General features: G+C 51.5%; 1 protein-coding gene across 2 annotated transcripts in view; it reads right to left on the bottom strand.

Annotated features, from left to right (window-relative positions):
• The window catches only part of LOC114860819 (protein kinase C beta type), a 52,552-nt gene continuing 30,953 nt past the window's right edge, over positions 1-21,599 (bottom strand). Inside the window, exons 13-17 of one of the 2 annotated variants that reach the window (XM_029159731.3) lie at positions 21,393-21,531; positions 21,218-21,298; positions 20,760-20,867; positions 11,583-11,723; positions 1-2,841 (exon numbers count right to left, since the gene is read on the bottom strand). In XM_029159731.3, the coding sequence (XP_029015564.1) occupies positions 2,686-2,841; positions 11,583-11,723; positions 20,760-20,867; positions 21,218-21,298; positions 21,393-21,531 (625 nt within the window). In that variant the 3' untranslated portion in view covers positions 1-2,685. Of the gene's footprint in view, positions 2,842-6,142; positions 8,989-11,582; positions 11,724-20,759; positions 20,868-21,217; positions 21,299-21,392; positions 21,532-21,599 lie in introns of those variants that run through there. The other variant, XM_029159730.2, reaches the window with a different exon arrangement.

Genomic DNA, 21,599 nt, shown 5'->3' with positions numbered 1-21,599 from the left:
TGCGATCTTTCAACAGGATTTATTCAACAATTGAAAACAGCACAATACAAACGTTCTTACTTTTAAACTATTTCACAAAACAGCTTGATTTTCTTCTTTTGTAGCATCTGCATGTAAAGACTGTAAATTATCCTTAGGTTCGTGTTAAGCTACTTGTTGAACGTGTGAAGCTGGCAGAAATAAATTCAAAATGTAGCCGTCGCGACTCGACGTGTAAAACGACAAGAGCTCATCAGACTCCAGGTGAGAAATAAAAGTGACAACGCATGTGGAAATGAATATCTAAAAGCACAGACAAAAATAAAAACAGTGGGGCAGGAAAGCAGGTTGAAGGGAGTCGAACAGAAGAAGAAGGGGAGCGAAGAGGAAAGGAGAGGAGGAAAGGTCAACAAACATAGAAAATTAGCAAAGAAAAAGATAGAGAGGAGGCTGAGGGCGAGAGGAAGAGAGGAAGACAGAGAAGGAAAGGTCAGAAGAAAAATAAAATGACAGATGGGAAGGCGTAATCAAAGAAAAGGTCAGAATGAAGGAAAGGAACCTATTTAAGACATGCACATTTAGGCCAGAACGCCGAAGAGCGATGGGCTTTTAAATGGGAACTTTCTATTTATCTCAAGTGATAAACATATGTAACTTTACCCCTAACACATCAGAAATGGAAGACTCTTACCTCTATAGACTCGAAAATACAGTATCTATGTGTGTACAAACAAAGCAGAACCCTTGTACTGTATAACATTCAGTAAGTAGGTGAGAGAAGACGTACTGGCAGAATAAACCGTATTAATTATCACACACCAGTCCATCAACCAACACTTAGTATAGAATAAAGCCAAGATATGAGAGAGACTCATCACATGCATGCATAGTATAATAACCTGTGGTCCGGACCCAGAGGTTCAAACACCAAATATATCTTAAACTGCACCTTAGTGTGTGAGAAGACCTGTTTTAACATGAGTCTGACGTCTTCCATCGTTTTCTACCAGAGGCCGGTGGCGGCTGTCACTGCCAGAGAATGGAGATTTATAACCAGAATAAAGGTGAGACCTATAATAAATGTGACTTCACGTCATATATCTGAGTGACACGCACATACATTCACTTAGTCTCTCAAGCACACGCATTCACGGGCGCAGCGTTCGAGCGCCATTCAATGCTTCAAGGTCTAAAGTCGAGCGATATTTACAACATGAACCTGAGCGTCGTACGCGTCTACGCATGAAAAAGCCAGAGGAAACCACACTGTGAACGCCTTATAATACACAACACCGTGACTACACACTGCAGAGAGCGGGGACGAGTTAGTGTCTATGTCTGTTTACAGCGAGAGCTGTATATATATATGTATATATATATAGATATGAGACCACTGTCTGTGACTGTTATCTTGGACCTACAGTTTATATCTCGTGTGCCTCCAGGAGCGAACGCTTCACAGTCACCGTCCGCCTTGTTACACAACGCCAACCCACCTATGTACCGTGTGTGTGTTCGTGTGTGTGTGGTTATAAGTAATCGAAGGCAGGTTAACTGATTTCAAGCTGAATCTCAAGGAACGGGCTTAAACGACACACGTGCCTCATCCTGTACTTAGAATCTATTACATACTTGCACTCTATGCGTGTTTATGCAACCAAACGCTAGCATATTCACACACACACACACACACACACACACACACACACACACACACACACACACACACACACACACACACACACACACACACACACACACACACACACACAGAAGTAAAAAACGGAGACGAGCTGCATTGCTGTGGTTCTTATTGCTGTTTGTGGAGACGCTCGCTTGGGGGTTGTCAGAGCAGCTCCTCATTTAACGCGTGATCGTCCACACGTGTGTATGTGGCCACGCTCCACTGGTGACGGCTGCATTGCCAGCCCTGTGACACCGCGTCACACCAGGCTCCCAGTGAGGCCTTGTCATAAATACGGATTAGAGCCAAAACAAAGACGAGGAGGAAGAAAAAATAAAAAACACAGAGGGGATGGAGAGAAAAGAGAAGGCGGGAGCCAGAAGAGGAGAAAGACAGATAAAAACAGCTTGACAGGCTGTGAAGTTTGCTCATTAAGCAAATTCCTCAGTGATGGCCCAGTGTGAGATGTTCAGCCTGAGCATGTGTCAGCACTTCCACAGCGCGGCCCATGATGGTGAACAGGCTGGTTCAAACAGGCAGCGATGGTGAGGACACACACAGCAGGAGGCAGAGGCTCATAAGTCACCACTAAGACGCCCACTTTGAACAGGAACCAACCCGGGTTCTCCTCTAAATAGAGCTCATCACACATAATGAACTAATTAGCGACAGCAGCAAAATACCAGTGAACAAGCATGTGATTGAAATGTGCATCCTTCTCCGCGTCCACAATATGAATAAAGAAGGTTGGGTCATCAGCGAAGAAAGGAACTGACCACCTTGTTTGCAGCTGCAGCGTTTGAATGAGCCGATATTATAAACAGAGAAGCCTGATGGAGCACGAACAGAACCAGGATGCTTCTGACGCAATACTTCCAAATCTTTGGTATCTGGTGTTTTTTGCGCAAGTTCAGTGTTGTGATACCGTTGTTGTGCTGAAGTATTAACAGAACGCAGACGTTTTCCGAACACACTGACTCATGTGGTCTTCCCACACGGGCCCTGGCGCCGCTCCACCGGCGCTAATTGGCCGGCGCCGCGTACTCGGCGTTGGTGAAGGAGAAGCCCAGGAACTCGTCCTGGTCCAGGTTCATGATCACCAGCTTGTCCGTCGGCGTCAGGTCCACGGGCATCTTGGTGAACTCCTTGTCGAAGTTGCAGGTGTCTCTGCGGGTCCTCTGCAGGGGCGAGCGGGGTGAGAGAGAGAGAGAGAGAGAGAGAGAGAGAGAGAGAGAGAGAATGTTAGTTAAGAGCAGGAGTAAAAGCACCTGGATGCCCAACCTTCACTACTGTGCAGAGGTTCACTGTTGTGTTTGCTTTGCAGCAGCAGGACGCGAGTCTACACAAAACATAACGGGGACAACCGTGTCCTGTCCTGTCCCCCCTCAAGGCTAATCCTCTGTTTCCCCTGTCTGCAGACGTCCCACATGGTGCAATAATGATTTGTGTAACATTCAGAGGCAGGAAGAGAAAGTTACTGTGACAAATACACTCGTCACGTATCTGAACTAGGCGCCAAACAGCTGCAGCAGCTGGAGCATCTAAAACCAGAGCAGCAGCAAAATAGACCGACTAAATATAATTCTACAAGTAGCAACGCAGGAAAGAGCAGAAAAGTGGTCAAAAGTGGCACAAGAGAAAGAGGCGACGTGACAACGTGAGGCAGCAGCTGTGGCTCCATGTAGGAGGTGAAGGGAATCGGGACGCGTGCGGAGAGCGATACGGCCGTATCGCCTCACGCCACGCGGTGCACGGCCTGGAGAGAGGTTCCACGGAGGAGGAGGAGGAGGAGGAGGAGGAGGAGGAGCAGGAGCGAACGTGAGTCTGATAAACCTGCATGTGCATCAGCACGGGCGCAACCCTAATCTCAGGAAATCCACAAGCAGAAATATTTATGAGCAGAGCCAAACACTCGCGGAGCATCCAGCGCTTTGTAGAGTCTGGAAACACAAGAAGAAGAAGAAGAACGACTCAGGGCACGAGGAGGAGGAGGGAGGAGAGGACGAAGGTGAGGAGAGAGGAAGAGCCAGCGTTAAAACAAGTGGACGCTGAATTTAACCCTTTCTATTAACGAAGACGAACGAAGTGGAGCACACACACACACACACATAGAACAAGAAAAAAAAGCCAGTGTTTCCCCTCCTACCTTGTGCCGACCGGCCTCGGCCTCGGTGGTTCTGGGAGAAGCTCCCAGAACCACCGCGCGGTTCTGGCCTCATCCACCGGTCCAGCAACGTCCGCTGCTCCACCATCCAACGTTTATTCTTCAAATGTAGTTGATGTCTCTTATTCAAGCAGATGAAAGCGCTACGTTTCCATGAGGTCACATGACTCCATGATGATTTGTTCGCCCGTCTTGTCTTTGGAGCGGACCCGGCCCGGCCCGGCCTCTAACCAGCGCCGGTCCCTGCACCTGCAGCAGCCACGTTTGGCCTGAGGAGACTGTGGACTGGGGGGAGTTTCCTGCTAAACTTTCAGGGAGAGAACGGGTTCAACGACCACCGCATCCGGCTTCATGATCGCCCCGCAGCCTCTCTCTCTCCCCACCGCGCTACACGGAGCCATTCTGATTAGCATGCATCTCCATCATCATCCCCGCGGGGAATGCCTTCCACATGTGAGCCCTGATACATGATGCGCTTCGCTGTCGATTGATACACAGTCAAAGTAACACATGGACTCCTGCAGTTAGAAGTTTATCAGACTTAAACCCACGGCTGGAGGCCGTACACAGTTATTTACCACACACACACACACACACACACACACACACACACACACACACACACACACACACACACACACACACACACACACACACACACACACACACACACACACAGAGCTGCCAGCCATGTAGGCCAGCTCATAATGTGTTCCATCTCAGCACGCTTCAGCTGCAGTTAACGCTGTGAGGAAGAGAGGCAGAGATACGGGAAGGGGAAGAGGCGCAGCAGAGGACGGGGGGCGAGATGAAATATCAGCAGCCCGTCGGTGTCGATGCACAGATAGAAAAGCCAGTTCTTTTAGCACCAGGGCCAAGGCGTGATTATTTTCCACATCAGAGCCAGAGGTTTTGGCAGTGGGAGCCTTTAAACGTGGGCTCTTCGCTCCGTCCTCCCCTCGCTCCTCTCCATCGCTGGCTCGCTCGCCCCCCCCCCCTCCCTCTCTCGCCCCAGCTCTTTTCAGTAAAGAGAGGATTAGTGGGAGACGAGCCGATGTCAGCGGAGGATGTGGGGAAGAGCGCGCGGCATAGTGGAAGGAGGGAGGTGAAGAGGAGAGGAGGGTGAATGAAAGGCGCTATCGAACGCTGACCTGTTTTGGGCTGATAAGCTCGGGCTGCTTTGTGTCGAAGCCACTGGCTTTAATTTTGGGGCCGCAACATTTGGAATTAATTATCACACGCACTCCAGCACTGCTGCAGCTTACTGTGTACACTGGCTATTACATCCACTCCAATACAAACTTTATGGAGCTTATGTGCTGGAACTTACTGTTACACAGGAATCTGAACGGCCGGTTTAATACGTTTCCATGAAACACAGCATTAGCATAGAGTCAACATGGAGGGTAGAGTCTGCGAGCTCGGTGTGTGTGATAGAACACGAGTTTAGCGTGAAGGTGGAATGAGCGTTGGCTGAATACTCAGCTGAGGTGGCGGCGCTGCGATGCTGAGGGGCTGCTTCCTCTGGCGCTGACACCTGATGATGTCATTAAAGTGTGACCTCCTGACACGTTTTGGCTTGGTGGCTCAGTGACAGAGCGTTGGTTTGGGGAGCGGAAGGTCGCGGGTTCAAACCCCATGAGAGACCACTTTGCACAGGCACCCCGGGCGCTTTGCATGGCAACAACTGGTCCCCAGATGCAGATGCAGGAGACCAGCTTCATTGTTACATAGAATGTGATAACGACCAATAAGGGCTTTCTTCTTCTTTACTGGTCCTAACACCAGTGCTCCCTCAGGGGAGCTGCACGCTGTTTCCCCATCACACTGGGCCACGTAGCAGCTCGCCCACACGTCTAAACATAAGAACGTAGCGAACGGCGCCACACGCGCTGACCCGGTCCGGGAGCGAGCGGCTCCGCGTGCGTGTTATTTCCTTGAAGTCATCAGACCCTCGCTCCCCCATCAGCGAAAGGCTCTTATGATAAGTGGCAGCCATGAAATATGCACAGCCTGTCGTAGTCGCCTCCTCGCTTCACAGCTCCCCCGCCTCCCTCTCCGACCACCTCCTCGGCTTCCTCTTTGTCTTTTTCAGTTTGCTGCTCCGTTCCCATTTTCCCCGACTGTCTCTCTTCATCACTTTAATCTGTTTTACCTTCCTCTCCGTCTCTGTCCTCCGCTCTTCCTCCGTTCTCTCCCACAATCACAGTCGCTACACGTGTTTGTGTGACAGCGGAATAAATTAGGAGACAGTCGACCGCGGGCTCAAACCAACACACACAGAAAAGCACAGGGCAAAAACCAGAACAACATCGTCTACGTCGCATTTTTATTTAACTCACGCCTGTTTTTCCTGGAAAACAAGAAAAGTATTTGGCACATGGAAAGCATCGAGAAAAGCAGCGTCGCCTCTTTTTTTCCTTTAGATGCATTTCAACGTTTCTTTGCACACACAGCTTGAATCACACGTTTGAAGCACTGTTGACAGAGAAAACATGAATCACCCTAATGTGGTAAATGCCTATAAATCCTAACTAACAACTGCGTTTTGCATGCACGGCTCATTTTGCTTCTCCTCCAGCAGTAATGACGACACAAAGCCTTTCATCCCCAATAACACTGACCACGTGCTGCGTACTATGCTCACGTGTATATAAAGATATATGTATAAATATGAGCTATTATAATAATATAGGTGTCTGTAAAAAACACTGACATTGAAGTATGACAGACAATGGACAAACACAATAGTTGCCTTTACTTTCACACTTGAGATGTGAAAACACTAGAACGCATGCACCTTTTTGAATGGGCGCACCACAGGGGGCTGTGGGAGGGGACCTCCTACCAGGCTAAGCTAGCAAATCAGCTTCCACACATAAAAGAGAGGCGTGACTTGAAGGGGACCCGAGCTCAAGGCTGAGGAACGCACCAGAGGACGGATGTGAATATCCAGAACGTGAAGAACCCGAACAGTAAAGGTTCTACCAAAAACAGCTGCACTTCCTGACTCTAATCACAGACACCCATACAGTCATGAAGACCCCAGAACGTGTTTGCTAAATGAAATAAACTCGCTGGAATCACTGTGATTTGGATCTGGTTCAACTCAGACCAGATCCGGTCATAAACATGCGGTTGAAATTCCTACTGTCCAGGTCCAGATGAAACGACGTGCAGGTCCTTCTCACTGATAAACACGAGTAAACGCTCATAATGACAGTTCTGTCTGTGATGATGATTTTGAATCCGTTCTTTCTGGCTAAGATGCACTCGCTCACTGAGCTTAACAATCCCCTGGGCCCTTTCCTCTAAGTCCTAAACCAGGTTCCAGTACCGGCTCTGCCCAGCGATGGCGGTTATTGCTAGCAGGAAGAAGCACAGGCAGAGCACCAGTCACAGTGAGTTGAGCTTCAGATCCTCCCGACCTCAAAAGCAAACGATAAACTAGACGAGAGGCGCTCCAGATGCTCAGGTCTCTAACCGCTTTGTGTGAATGGGTCCGGTAGAACCGAACTAACGTCACTACATCTCCACAGGAAATCAAACCAACCCTCTTCTTCCTCGCTTCTCTTCCTCCTTGCCGACGTCCAGCTGGTTGGAAGTAAAGGGAAATGCTGACACCGAGCGCACAAACGGATGGAAAGGTGAGGTCCAGGCAGGAGATACGAAAACCCACACGAACAGAAGTCACACATAAAAAAAACACACACGTGCACAAATACTGTACACTAGAAAAGAGCCAGTATTAGAATCATGCTGTTGTAAAATGAAGAGAAGCTCACTGCTAGTCTCCTGCGTGGCTTAAATATTAGATAAGCGTATAGGAAGTAGTATTTTCTAACTAATAACTGACAACGTCTTCCAACAGCATTTTAACATCATGGTCCAAGTGCTAAACTACAAACCAACGCGCACACAATCTGACATCTGTGGACGTTTGTGGCACAAATGTGACGTCAGCGCTCTGACTTTGAAAACCAGACGCTAGAATGCAGCTGGTTATTATCAATAGGAACTCATGCACAGGTATGAAAGCATTCCGGTTTCAGCTAAGATAAGAGTAAATGTACAGACACCATCAGTATCACACAGGGGCTACGAAGCACAGCGGAGCTATGGGCACGGCTTACAATGCACTGGAATGAGAAAAGAAAAGTTAAATCACCATCCCCACCAAAATAAAAGTCATTACATGAAATGGCAACAGAACAGTGACAGTTTGTGAAAGTCATAACTCGTATTTAAAAGCGCTTCCACATTTCCCCTAATTGGTCTCTCATTTTTATCTCTGGCTGTAAATTTCAACATTTCATGATTTTTGTGTCACTTCAGCGAAACAGAAGCGGTTTGTTCACACCGCGAGCAGCACGAGTTAACACAAATCAGGATCGGGGTAAAAAGCAAAAAGAGAAGTTCAACATTTTCTGAAATTATTATTTAAGTCTGGAACACAAAAGGGACACGGGTGAGATATTTCCCACACACTCCATCAAGTGATGTGTAATAAACGGGGCAGGAGATTTCTTACTCACGGTCAGTTCATGCATCAATAGACCTGCATGCAGCTCAGCTATGACGGGTCTCAGGGTGACGGCATGCTGTGAGATAAGGAGTTTGTCTGATTGGAGCAAATGCTTAAGTAAATTAGCATATTTGCTAAATGTCAAACTTATTCTTGGAGTTTGTTTTCTGCACACGGACCCTCAGAGGAAACCAGTGCGTGATCCAGGCTGCAGCAGTGTGAACAAAGCGTGCTTCATGCTTAGCTCAAGTGTGTGTGCGTGTGTGTGTGTGTGTGTGCGTGCGTGTGTGCATGTGTGCGTGTGTGCATGTGTGCATGTGTGTGTGTGTGTGAAGCGGTTGAGGCCGAGGCCTCGCAGGGACGACGACGGCACAAACAGCAGCAGCGTGATCTTCGCTTCGTCATTGTACTGAATCTATGCCTGCGTGTCGTGTCCACGTGTCCGTGCGCCAGCTGAAATCAAGCCTGCTCCGCAGCGCCGGCGGGCGCCGGGGTTCCCGGGAACTCTGGGTTGATAAAGGAGAATCCCTGGAACTCGTCCTGGTCCAGGTTCTGAATCACTTCCTCGTCGGGCGGCGTCAGCACGGGCGGGTGGCGCGTGAAAAAGCGGTCAAAGTTCTCAGCGTCCCGTCCACACTGTGGAGGAGGAGGGAGGAGCAGGGGGAGAGTGGGGATGGAGAGGAATGAGTGGGGAGGGGAGGAGGGGGGAGGAAAACAAAACAGGGGGGATGGAGGGTTGAACCAGGGCGTGAGATGACATCACGTGAACACGCTTTCAAATATCAGAACAAGTGTCGGGACCCGAGGAGCTCGATTCATCGCTCCATTTTAGCGTTTTCCTAAAATGGCGATGACGAAATCAAGCGCGCCTCCGGTTTACGCTTCCTTCGTCAAATATTTGAAACATATTCAAGTCCAGTTTCAAACAGAACAGCGAGGCTGAGGTCTCAAACGGCCCGTGGAAGTGCACCACCGCGCAGAACCAGCCACTTCCTCAACGCCATCATCACTGCAGGGCTGTAATATTTGGATTTCGGTGGGGTTTCCACACTGTCGTACAAGAGGGGGCTCAAAGCGATGAGATGATTATGCGTAATTGAGGGTTAATTATATTCCGCAGCTGCGGAGACCTGCTGAGATACGATAAAACAAGTCAGATAATCAGCTGCTTTGCAGAGGAGCCGCTCACAAAGCTCCTCAGTTCTGGAGTTTGTCGCGGCGTTTAAGATATTTTAAAGATATTCTGCGATTAAATGTTACTAATTAAAACCGCGGAGAGCCGCTCCTGCTATTATAGTGTACACAAGCATCTCTGAGTCTAATTCGGCCCCGACAGTTGCACAATCTTAAAGAGCGATCTCCTGATTCATTTCACTCAGCTTCATTTCCTCTTTCTGTCCACTTCCACCCAAAAAACAGCTTAGACGCGCGTCCATCTAAGTGTATGAAGCAAGTTATTAATTTGAAATCTATATTTTCCCAGCAGGATACCTTGCAGCCATATTAAGCTAAGCTATTCCCATATTTTCTGTCTCTATCACTGCGCCTGAGCTTTAATTAACACAACAAGGATTCGGTGTCCTCTGACAACATCACCCAAAGGAAAACGACAAACTCATTAAATCTCTGCAACTTGGAAAACCAAAAGAAATTAAGCCAGACTGTTTAGAGTTTGGGGAAGTACGTGAAATGAGAAATGCACCAGGGTCAAATGGTATTTCCAGCTAATTACTCGTTTTAATCTGTTGGGGAATCCAGATGACAGGAGTTTGTCACCCAGGGAAAAGAAACGAGCGCCACGAAGTATCAGTTCAGCCCTCGACTCGGAGCCAAGAGCGCGTCAGCTGATGTCCTAAGTGACTCCCGTCTCACATCCAAGGTTAAATCGTTTTTTTAATTACAGGCCTGTAACTGGATTTGGGTTTAGTCAAATGCTCCATTAGTGGGAAAGAAGTGCTTCTGTGGAGATTTGTCTGCCAGGAACGAGACAGGGCGAACAAAAAGCGCCCTGTCGACCAGCGTAGTGCACTCCACGTCCGCTTCGCTTTGAGACTCGGCTCAGAGGAGCGTGCGAATCAACAGAATCGAACCCAAGGAAAGCGAGGACGCGCAGAGGACAATGAAAAACACGTGAATGCGGGAGACAGATGGGACGACGCGCGGCAGCGGAGGACAGATGGATCGGTGGAGGGACAGACGGGTGGCGACAGGTGCACAGCGATATGTATTCAAATGGAGTCAGGAAGGTGACGGCGTGCGTGAGAGGGAGGTGCAGTCAGTCAGTCAGCCATAGTTCACACGTTCACGCGTTCACACGTTCACCTGCTCCAGAGTCAAACACGCCGAGGCACCGACATCCGCCGTTAGCAGTGATTTATAGAGGTCAGAGCTGCCGGAGCAGCGGCGGGAGCGCTACACGGCCAGAACCAGTCCAACTGGGCCGACTGGGTTCGAAGAGGCAAAGCGCAGAAGTTAAGAGGAGGTCCAACGGGACGAGGAGGCGGGTCCACGAGGAGAAAGGAAGCGGGTTGGACCCGAGGACTGAAGTGGCGACCTCCAGCTGCAGGTTGGGAGCATGGACTCACACAAACCCCCACGGGCCCAGACAGCTGCATAAAAGCAGCGCGTGTGTGTGTGTGTGTGTGTGTGTGTGTGTGTGTATCTGGGATGACATCATTCTGACTCTGGTTATGATCAAACTAATTTGGCCGTAAGGGGTGAAAACATAAAGCCCAGTTGTTTCAGGTCACGCCTGCTCCCGCTGTCGGGAGGCGTCCGTGACCCGGAGGCCTCGACGAAACAAAGCGGAGCAGCAAATCTCTCTTTATGCACCGAAAGAAACATTTGCAGCAAATTTATATCATGGCCCTCGTTATAACTCCTTTAAGACTGCGGCCACCGTCGTCCTTCTGTCTGATCACAGCCTTCACTGGACCTTTAGCTGACAACCACACAGTCCCCACCACCACCACCACCACCACCACCACCACCATCATCATCATCATCATCATCATCATCATCATCATCATCATCATCATCATCATCATCATCATCAACCTCAGCAGCAGCAGACTTACCTGCAGTGCCCCACACAGACCAGGGGAAAGACAGAAACATCACATTTAAAGTGGAGCATGAGTAAAATCAGAGACAGAGTGAAGCAGGAGAGGAGCTGCTTGTTCACCAGGAGCTCAGCGCAGTCAAACTCCTCTGGCGCGCGTCACACTTACAGCTCTGGGTTTGAACGGCGGCTGCACCTCCTTGTTCTCCAGCTTCTCCCAGTCCATGTAGCGGAAGAAGCTGTGCTCCCTGATGTCTCGCTCGCCCTCGGGGCCGCAGCCGAGCCGCTTGGCTGGGTGTTTGGTCATCATCTGAGGAGCCACAGAAGCAGGAGTCAGCTGGGGCTCAACACACTGCAGCCACGGTGCAGGAGCTGCCGACAGGGTTCCACGTTTCAATCTATCACCTCACGCTGAACACAAAGTCAGACGAGGGTTCATTAAACAAGACGATGAATAAAGTAGGAGATGAAGTGCATGAATAGTCTGAGCAGCATTGAATGGATTTATATGAATTCGTTGTTTCACAGCTGTTTCATCAAGGTGAAAAAGGGACGTGAGTGGATAGAAAAGAATAAAGGAAAATAAATAAAATTCCATTCTGTGAAAGGAGAAAAAAGAGGTGAATATAGTCAGAATTCTGAGAAAACATGCCCGTAGACAAACAAGCAGCCGCTGACACGTCCCATCTCATCATGAGGCGACTCCTCTGAACCGTGTGGGCGTTAATGACGTGCGTTGTTGTGACGTGGAACATTTCCTTAATCCTAACGTTCATGACAGGACGGTGTGATCGCCCCGTTTTCCCTCTGGAGCCATTCAAGGGTTCCTGTGCCACCGCTGTTAAACTGATTGAATATTATTAGTATTATTTCTTCAGGTGCATTAAACATGCGACGGCCTCAGATGCTGCTCCCTGAGGAGCGAATAGAAGAACGACGCCGACCTCCTGCCTTTAATGTGCTCCACTGCCGTTCGTCCGCGGGCGTGTTTAAAGAGCAGTTCTGATGCGTGTCCACACAGAACCTTAAGAGCGGCACTGGCTAATGATGTCAGCGTGTTTGTTTGTGGAGGTGGGTGTGTCTCCCTCAGGAGCCGCAGTCACAACTCATTAGGTTAGAGCTGAAGAACGTTTGTAACGCACCGCTTCACCGTCTGCACACTCACTCACTCACTCGCACACACGAGCACAGCCTCACTCGCTGACTCGCATACATGAGCACAGACTCACTCGCTCACTCACTCACATGAGCACAGGCTCACTCGCTCACTCACTCACTCGCACGCATGAGTACTGACTCACTGACTCACTCACTCACTCACTCGCACACACGAGAACAGACTCACTCGCTCACTCGCTCGCTCACTCACTTGCTCACTCACTCACTCGCACACACGAGAACAGACTCACTCGCTCACTCACTCGCACACACGAGAACAGACTCACTCGCTCACTCGCTCGCGTACTCACTCACTTGCACACACGAGCACAGACTCACTCGCTCACACGAGCACAGACTCACTCGCTCACTCACTCACTCACTTGCTCACACGAGCACAGACTCACTCGCTCACTCACACGAGCACAAACTCACTCGCACACACGAGCACAAACTCACTCGCAAACACGAGAACAGACTCACTCGCTCACTCACTCACTTGCTCACTCACTCACTCGCACACACAAGAACAGACTCACTCGCTCACTCACTCGCTCACTCACTCGCACACACGAGAACAGACTCACTCGCTCGCGTACTCACTCACTTGCACACACGAGCACAGACTCACTCGCTCACACAAGCACAGACTCACTCGCTCACTCACTTGCTCACACGAGCACAGACTCACTCGCTCACTCACACGAGCACAGACTCACTCGCACACACGAGCACAGACTCACTCGCTCACTCACTCACTCACTCACTCACTCACTCACTTGCTCACTCACTCACTCGCACACACGAGAACAGACTCACTCGCTCACTCGCTCGCTCACTCACTTGCTCACTCACTCACTCGCACACACGAGAACAGACTCACTCGCTCACTCACTCGCACACACGAGAACAGACTCACTCGCTCACTCGCTCGCGTACTCACTCACTTGCACACACGAGCACAGACTCACTCGCTCACACGAGCACAGACTCACTCGCTCACTCACTCACTCACTCACACGAGCACAGACTCACTCGCTCACTCACACGAGCACAAACTCACTCGCACACACGAGCACAAACTCACTCGCACACACGAGAACAGACTCACTCACTCACTTGCTCACTCACTCACTCGCACACATGAGAACAGACTCACTCGCTCACTCACTCGCACACACGAGAACAGACTCACTCGCTCGCGTACTCACTCACTTGCACACACGAGCACAGACTCACTCGCTCACACGAGCAGACTCACTCGCTCACTCACTTGCTCACACGAGCACAGACTCACTCGCTCACTCACACGAGCACAGACTCACTCGCACACACGAGCACAGACTCACTCGTTCACTCACTCACTCACTCACTCACTTGCTCACTCACTCACTCGCACACACGAGAACAGACTCACTCGCTCACTCGCACACACGAGAACAGACTCACTCGCGTACTCACTCACTTGCACACACGAGCACAGACTCACTCGCTCACACGAGCACAGACTCACTCGCTCACTCACTCACTCACTTGCTCACACGAGCACAGACTCACTCGCTCACTCACACGAGCACAAACTCACTCGCACACACGAGCACAGACTCACTCACTCACTCACTCGCTCACTCACTTGCTCACTCACTCACTCACTCACTCGCACACACGAGAACAGACTCACTCGCTCACTCACTCGCTCACTCACTCACTCACTCACTCACTTGCTCACACGAGCACAGACTCACTCGCTCACTCACACGAGCACAAACTCACTCGCACACACGAGCACAAACTCACTCGCACACACGAGAACAGACTCACTCGCTCACTCGCTCGCTCACTCACTTGCTCACTCACTCACTCGCACACACGAGAACAGACTCACTCGCTCACTCACTCGCACACACGAGAACAGACTCACTCGCTCACTCGCTCGCGTACTCACTCACTTGCACACACGAGCACAGACTCACTCGCTCACACGAGCACAGACTCACTCGCTCACTCACTCACTCACTTGCTCACACGAGCACAGACTCACTCGCTCACTCACACGAGCACAAACTCACTCGCACACACGAGCACAAACTCACTCGCACACACGAGAACAGACTCACTCGCTCACTCGCTCGCTCACTCACTTGCTCACTCACTCACTCGCACACACGAGAACAGACTCACTCGCTCACTCACTCGCTCACTCACTCGCACACACGAGAACAGACTCACTCGCTCGCGTACTCACTCACTTGCACACACGAGCACAGACTCACTCGCTCACACGAGCACAGACTCACTCGCTCACTCACTTGCTCACACGAGCACAGACTCACTCGCTCACTCACACGAGCACAGACTCACTCGCACACACAAGCACAGACTCACTCGCTCACTCACTCACTCACTCACTCACTCACTCACTCACTTGCTCACTCACTCACTCACTCGCACACACGAGAACAGACTCACTCGCTCACTCACTCGCACACACGAGAACAGACTCACTCGCGTACTCACTCACTTGCACACACGAGCACAGACTCACTCGCTCACACGAGCACAGACTCACTCGCTCACTCACTCACTTGCTCACACGAGCACAGACTCACTCGCTCACTCACACGAGCACAAACTCACTCGCACACACGAGCACAGACTCACTCACTCACTCGCTCACTCACTCACTCGCACACACGAGAACAGACTCACTCGCTCGCTCACTCACTTGCTCACTCACTCACTCACTCGCACACACGAGAACAGACTCACTCGCTCGCTCACTCACTTGCTCACTCACTCACTCGCACACACGAAAACAGACCCACTCGCTCACTCACTCGCTCACTCGTACACACGAGAACAGACTCACTCGCTCGCGTACTCACTCACTTGCACACAGGAGCACAGACTCACTCGCTCACACGAGCACAGACTCACTCGCTCACACGAGCACAGACTCACTCGCTCACTCACACGAGCACAGACTCACTCGCACACACGAGCACAGACTCACTCGCTCACTCACTCACTCACTCACTCACTTGCTCACTCACTCACTCGCACACACGAGAACAGACTCACTCGCTCACTCACTCGCACACACGAGAACAGACTCACTCGCGTACTCACTCACTTGCACACACGAGCACAGACTCACTCGCTCACACGAGCACAGACTCACTCGCTCACTCACTCACTCACTTGCTCACACGAGCACAGACTCACTCGCTCACTCACACGAGCACAAACTCACTCGCACACACGAGCACAGACTCACTCACTCACTCACTCACTCACTCACTCACTCACTCACTCACTCACTCACTCGCACACACGAGAACAGACTCACTCGCTCACTCACTCGCTCACTCACTCACTCACTCACTCACTTGCTCACACGAGCACAGACTCACTCGCTCACTCACACGAGCACAAACTCACTCGCACACACGAGCACAAACTCACTCGCACACACGAGAACAGACTCACTCGCTCACTCGCTCGCTCACTCACTCACTCACTCACTCACTCGCACACACGAGAACAGACTCACTCGCTCACTCACTCGCACACACGAGAACAGACTCACTCGCTCACTCGCTCGCGTACTCACTCACTTGCACACACGAGCACAGACTCACTCGCTCACACGAGCACAGACTCACTCGCTCACTCACTCACTCACTTGCTCACACGAGCACAGACTCACTCGCTCACTCACACGAGCACAAACTCACTCGCACACACGAGCACAAACTCACTCGCACACACGAGAACAGACTCACTCGCTCACTCGCTCGCTCACTCACTTGCTCACTCACTCACTCGCACACATGAGAACAGACTCACTCGCTCACTCACTCGCTCACTCACTCGCACACACGAGAACAGACTCACTCGCTCGCGTACTCACTCACTTGCACACACGAGCACAGACTCACTCGCTCACACGAGCACAGACTCACTCGCTCACTCACTTGCTCACACGAGCACAGACTCACTCGCTCACTCACACGAGCACAGACTCACTCGCACACACGAGCACAGACTCACTCGCTCACTCACTCTCTCACTCACTCACTCACTCACTCACTTGCTCACTCACTCACTCACTCGCACACACGAGAACAGACTCACTCGCTCACTCACTCGCACACACGAGAACAGACTCACTCGCGTACTCACTCACTTGCACACACGAGCACAGACTCACTCGCTCACACGAGCACAGACTCACTCGCTCACTCACTCACTTGCTCACACGAGCACAGACTCACTCGCTCACTCACACGAGCACAAACTCACTCGCACACACGAGCACAGACTCACTCACTCACTCGCTCACTCACTCACTCGCACACACGAGCACAGACTCACTCGCTCACTCACTTGCTCACACGAGCACAGACTCACTCGCTCACTCACACGAGCACAGACTCACTCGCACACACGAGCACAGACTCACTCGCTCACTCACTCTCTCACTCACTCACTCACTCACTCACTTGCTCACTCACTCACTCACTCGCACACACGAGAACAGACTCACTCGCTCACTCACTCGCACACACGAGAACAGACTCACTCGCGTACTCACTCACTTGCACACACGAGCACAGACTCACTCGCTCACACGAGCACAGACTCACTCGCTCACTCACTCACTTGCTCACACGAGCACAGACTCACTCGCTCACTCACACGAGCACAAACTCACTCGCACACACGAGCACAGACTCACTCACTCACTCGCTCACTCACTCACTCGCACACACGAGAACAGACTCACTCGCTCGCTCACTCACTTGCTCACTCACTCACTCACTCGCACACACGAGAACAGACTCACTCGCTCGCTCACTCACTTGCTCACTCACTCACTCGCACACACGAGAACAGACTCACTCGCTCACTCACTCGCTCACTCACTCGCACACACGAGAACAGACTCACTCGCTCGCGTACTCACTCACTTGCACACACGAGCACAGACTCACTCGCTCACACGAGCAGACTCACTCGCTCACTCACTTGCTCACACGAGCACAGACTCACTCGCTCACTCACACGAGCACAGACTCACTCGCACACACGAGCACAGACTCACTCGTTCACTCACTCACTCACTCACTCACTTGCTCACTCACTCACTCGCACACACGAGAACAGACTCACTCGCTCACTCACTCGCACACACGAGAACAGACTCACTCGCGTACTCACTCACTTGCACACACGAGCACAGACTCACTCGCTCACACGAGCACAGACTCACTCGCTCACTCACTCACTCACTTGCTCACACGAGCACAGACTCACTCGCTCACTCACACGAGCACAAACTCACTCGCACACACGAGCACAGACTCACTCACTCACTCACTCGCTCACTCACTCACTTGCTCACTCACTCACTCACTCGCACACACGAGAACAGACTCACTCGCTCACTCACTCGCTCACTCACTCACTCACTCACTCACTCACAGACTCACTCGCTCACTCACACGAGCACAGACTCACTCGCTCACACGAGCACAAACTCACTCGCACACACGAGAACAGACTCACTCGCTCACTCGCTCGCTCACTCACTTGCTCACTCACTCACTCGCACACACGAGAACAGACTCACTCGCTCACTCACTCGCACACACGAGAACAGACTCACTCGCTCACTCGCTCGCGTACTCACTCACTTGCACACACGAGCACAGACTCACTCGCTCACACGAGCACAGACTCACTCGCTCACTCACTCACTCACTTGCTCACACGAGCACAGACTCACTCGCTCACTCACACGAGCACAGACTCACTCGCACACACGAGCACAAACTCACTCGCACACACGAGAACAGACTCACTCGCTCACTCGCTCGCTCACTCACTTGCTCACTCACTCACTCGCACACATGAGAACAGACTCACTCGCTCACTCACTCGCTCACTCACTCGCACACACGAGAACAGACTCACTCGCTCGCGTACTCACTCACTTGCACACACGAGCACAGACTCACTCGCTCACACGAGCACAGACTCACTCGCTCACTCACTTGCTCACACGAGCACAGACTCACTCGCTCACTCACACGAGCACAGACTCACTCGCACACACGAGCACAGACTCACTCACTCACTCACTCACTCACTCACTCACTCACTCACTCACTTGCTCACTCACTCACTCACTCGCACACACGAGAACAGACTCACTCGCTCACTCACTCGCACACACGAGAACAGACTCACTCGCGTACTCACTCACTTGCACACACGAGCACAGACTCACTCGCTCACACGAGCACAGACTCACTCGCTCACTCACTCACTTGCTCACACGAGCACAGACTCACTCGCTCACTCACACGAGCACAAACTCACTCGCACACACGAGCACAGACTCACTCACTCACTCGCTCACTCACTCACTCGCACACACGAGAACAGACTCACTCGCTCGCTCACTCACTTGCTCACTCACTCACTCACTCGCACACACGAGAACAGACTCACTCGCTCGCTCACTCACTTGCTCACTCACTCACTCGCACACACGAGAACAGACTCACTCGCTCACTCACTCGCTCACTCACTAGCACACACGAGAACAGACTCACTCGCTCACACGAGCACAGACTCACTCGCTCACTCACTTGCTCACTCACTTGCTCACTCACTTGCTCACTCACTTGCTCACTCACTTGCTCACTCACTCACTCACTCACTCACTCACTCACTCACTCACTCACTCACTCATCATGAAGGTGTGTTGCCTAACCTGGACATTCAGAAATCTGGCTGATTCTTAGCAGAAGCTCTAACTTCAGCCTTTAGCGTTGTGGTTCTACAGGAACCAGAACCTGGACCCGACCAACGTCACCTCACACCAACCGGTCTAAGTGATGTAGAACCGCCCCAGCGACCCCTGCATCCACATCCGCATCCGCATCCACATCCAGCCATGTGCTTTTAGCGTAATGTCCCACTGTCTGACTGATGCTGACGCTGGATCAAAGCTGGCATTAGAGGAAACAGCGGCGTCACCATTGGGATGATGAGACTTCTCTGTGATCTCTGTTAGTGGCTGCTAGTGTTTTATGCAGAGATGCTGCAGGGACACAAACACATGACTTCTTGTTCTCCACCTTAAGATCTTGCTGCTAAAATGTTTCCCAACAATAATCCTGTTTCCATCAGACAGATACGACCGTTAGCAGAAGCTGTTCCCGCCGCTAAAACAGCTCCAGACAGCGGTCCATGAAAGTTTAAACCGGGTTCGAACAGTCCTGAAACATTAACTGGACACGGTCCTTCCACCGTCTCCAAATGGAGATGTTGTGTAGCGCGTGGGCGCGGGCGCCAGTCACGCGCTGGGTCAACGCGTCGCGGTTCAGAAGTCCCCCCTCAGCGCACGACGCAACGCTCGCTTGGTAGCAGCGTGTTACTGATAATGTGTTTCTGATGATCTGTCATTCAGCAGCACATCCCTCTAAAACCTAGTACTAGCAAAGTCATTAATTGAACTGAGTTTAGCATCTGACTGTCAGTGAAATGACAGCGGGCGACCAAATGCACACATCGGATTGTGTGTGTGTGTGTGTGTTGTGTGTCGTGCTCAGTGATGCATCACGTCAGGAGGATGAGGCAGAAGTCACCACCAGCTCCAGCTCCCACACACACAGACAGACAGACAGACAGACAGACACACACACACACACACACACACACACACACACACACACACACACACACACACACACACACACACACACACACACACACACACACACCCAGCTGGGAGGTGTCATGGCATCATCTGGAACTGACGGGTCTTTTCTGAGGAGGACTCTCCGCAGCCAAGTGAGCAGCTATTAGAGCGGTGCAGTGTGTGTGTGCGAAGGAGAGCGAGAACGAGAGAAGGACAGAAAGCATGTATAAAAAGAAAGAGAGAGAGAAACCGCAGCTTAACTGTAAAGAATGCAGAGGAAGGACAGAGGAGGACGGCGTGATGACAGGAGGAGGAGGAGGAGGAGACTGAAGGAGACGGAAGCAGAGCCCATGTTGTTTCACCCAAATACAGCTTTTAATTATGCAGATAGCGGTGATGTCCTTCTCTGCCTCCTCCTCCTGGTCCCTCGCTCCCTCACTTCCTGCTTCCTTCCCTCCCCCCGTGTCCACTCACCCCTTTGCAGATGGCAACGGCCTCCTTGGACAGAGACTTGGGGTAGGAGACGTGGTGCTCCATGATGGACTGGAACAACTCGTCCTCGTCCTCGCCGTCGAACGGAGGCTGCAGAGCAGAGCAGGGAAACACGGAGGAGGCTTAGAGTTCAGCACCGACCCCCCCAGGCCTGCAGGACCCGCAAACACACAATATCTACTGCTAATGAGAAAGCAGGATTTGGAAATGTCACATCTCTCCTAACAATTATGAAGGAAAACTCATTAGGAGACGCAACGCAGGAGCTAACCTTTTATTACACAGTGTCAGGCCTTAAATGCTACAATCAGGAGGTTTTGTTTTTTTCCGCCTTCGCTCATGAATACAAATGCTGCACTCCCAAATCAAGCTACTTTTCCGCACGCACGCACACACACACACGCACACACACGTGCACGCACGCACACACGCACACAGACCTGTCCAGCGAGCATCTCGTACAGCAGCACTCCGAAGGCCCACCAGTCCACAGACTTGCCGTACGGCTGGTAGGCGATGATCTGAAAGGCGACACAGTGCGTTCAGGGTGCGTTCAGGGTGCGTTCAGGGTGCGTTCAGGGTGCGTTCAGGGTGCGTTCAGCACATGCTCGTTACCTCGGGGGCGATGTAGTCCGGGGTTCCGCAGAAGGTCTTGGTGGTGACGCCGTCCTGCATGTTCTCCTTGCACATGCCGAAGTCGGCGATCTTGATGTGGCCCTCGCAGTCCAGCATCACGTTGTCCAGCTTCAGGTCCCTGCACAGAGAGCGGGTCACGGCTGAGGCAGGGCACACGCGTGCTCTGGGCTCTGAGCTGCAGGTGGA

This window comes from Betta splendens, chromosome 8 (genome assembly GCF_900634795.4).
Source record: "Betta splendens chromosome 8, fBetSpl5.4, whole genome shotgun sequence".
Taxonomy (NCBI): Eukaryota; Metazoa; Chordata; class Actinopteri; order Anabantiformes; family Osphronemidae; genus Betta; species Betta splendens.
The sequence above is the reverse complement of the archived record's forward strand: the minus strand, read 5'-3'. Positions and strand labels throughout refer to the sequence as shown.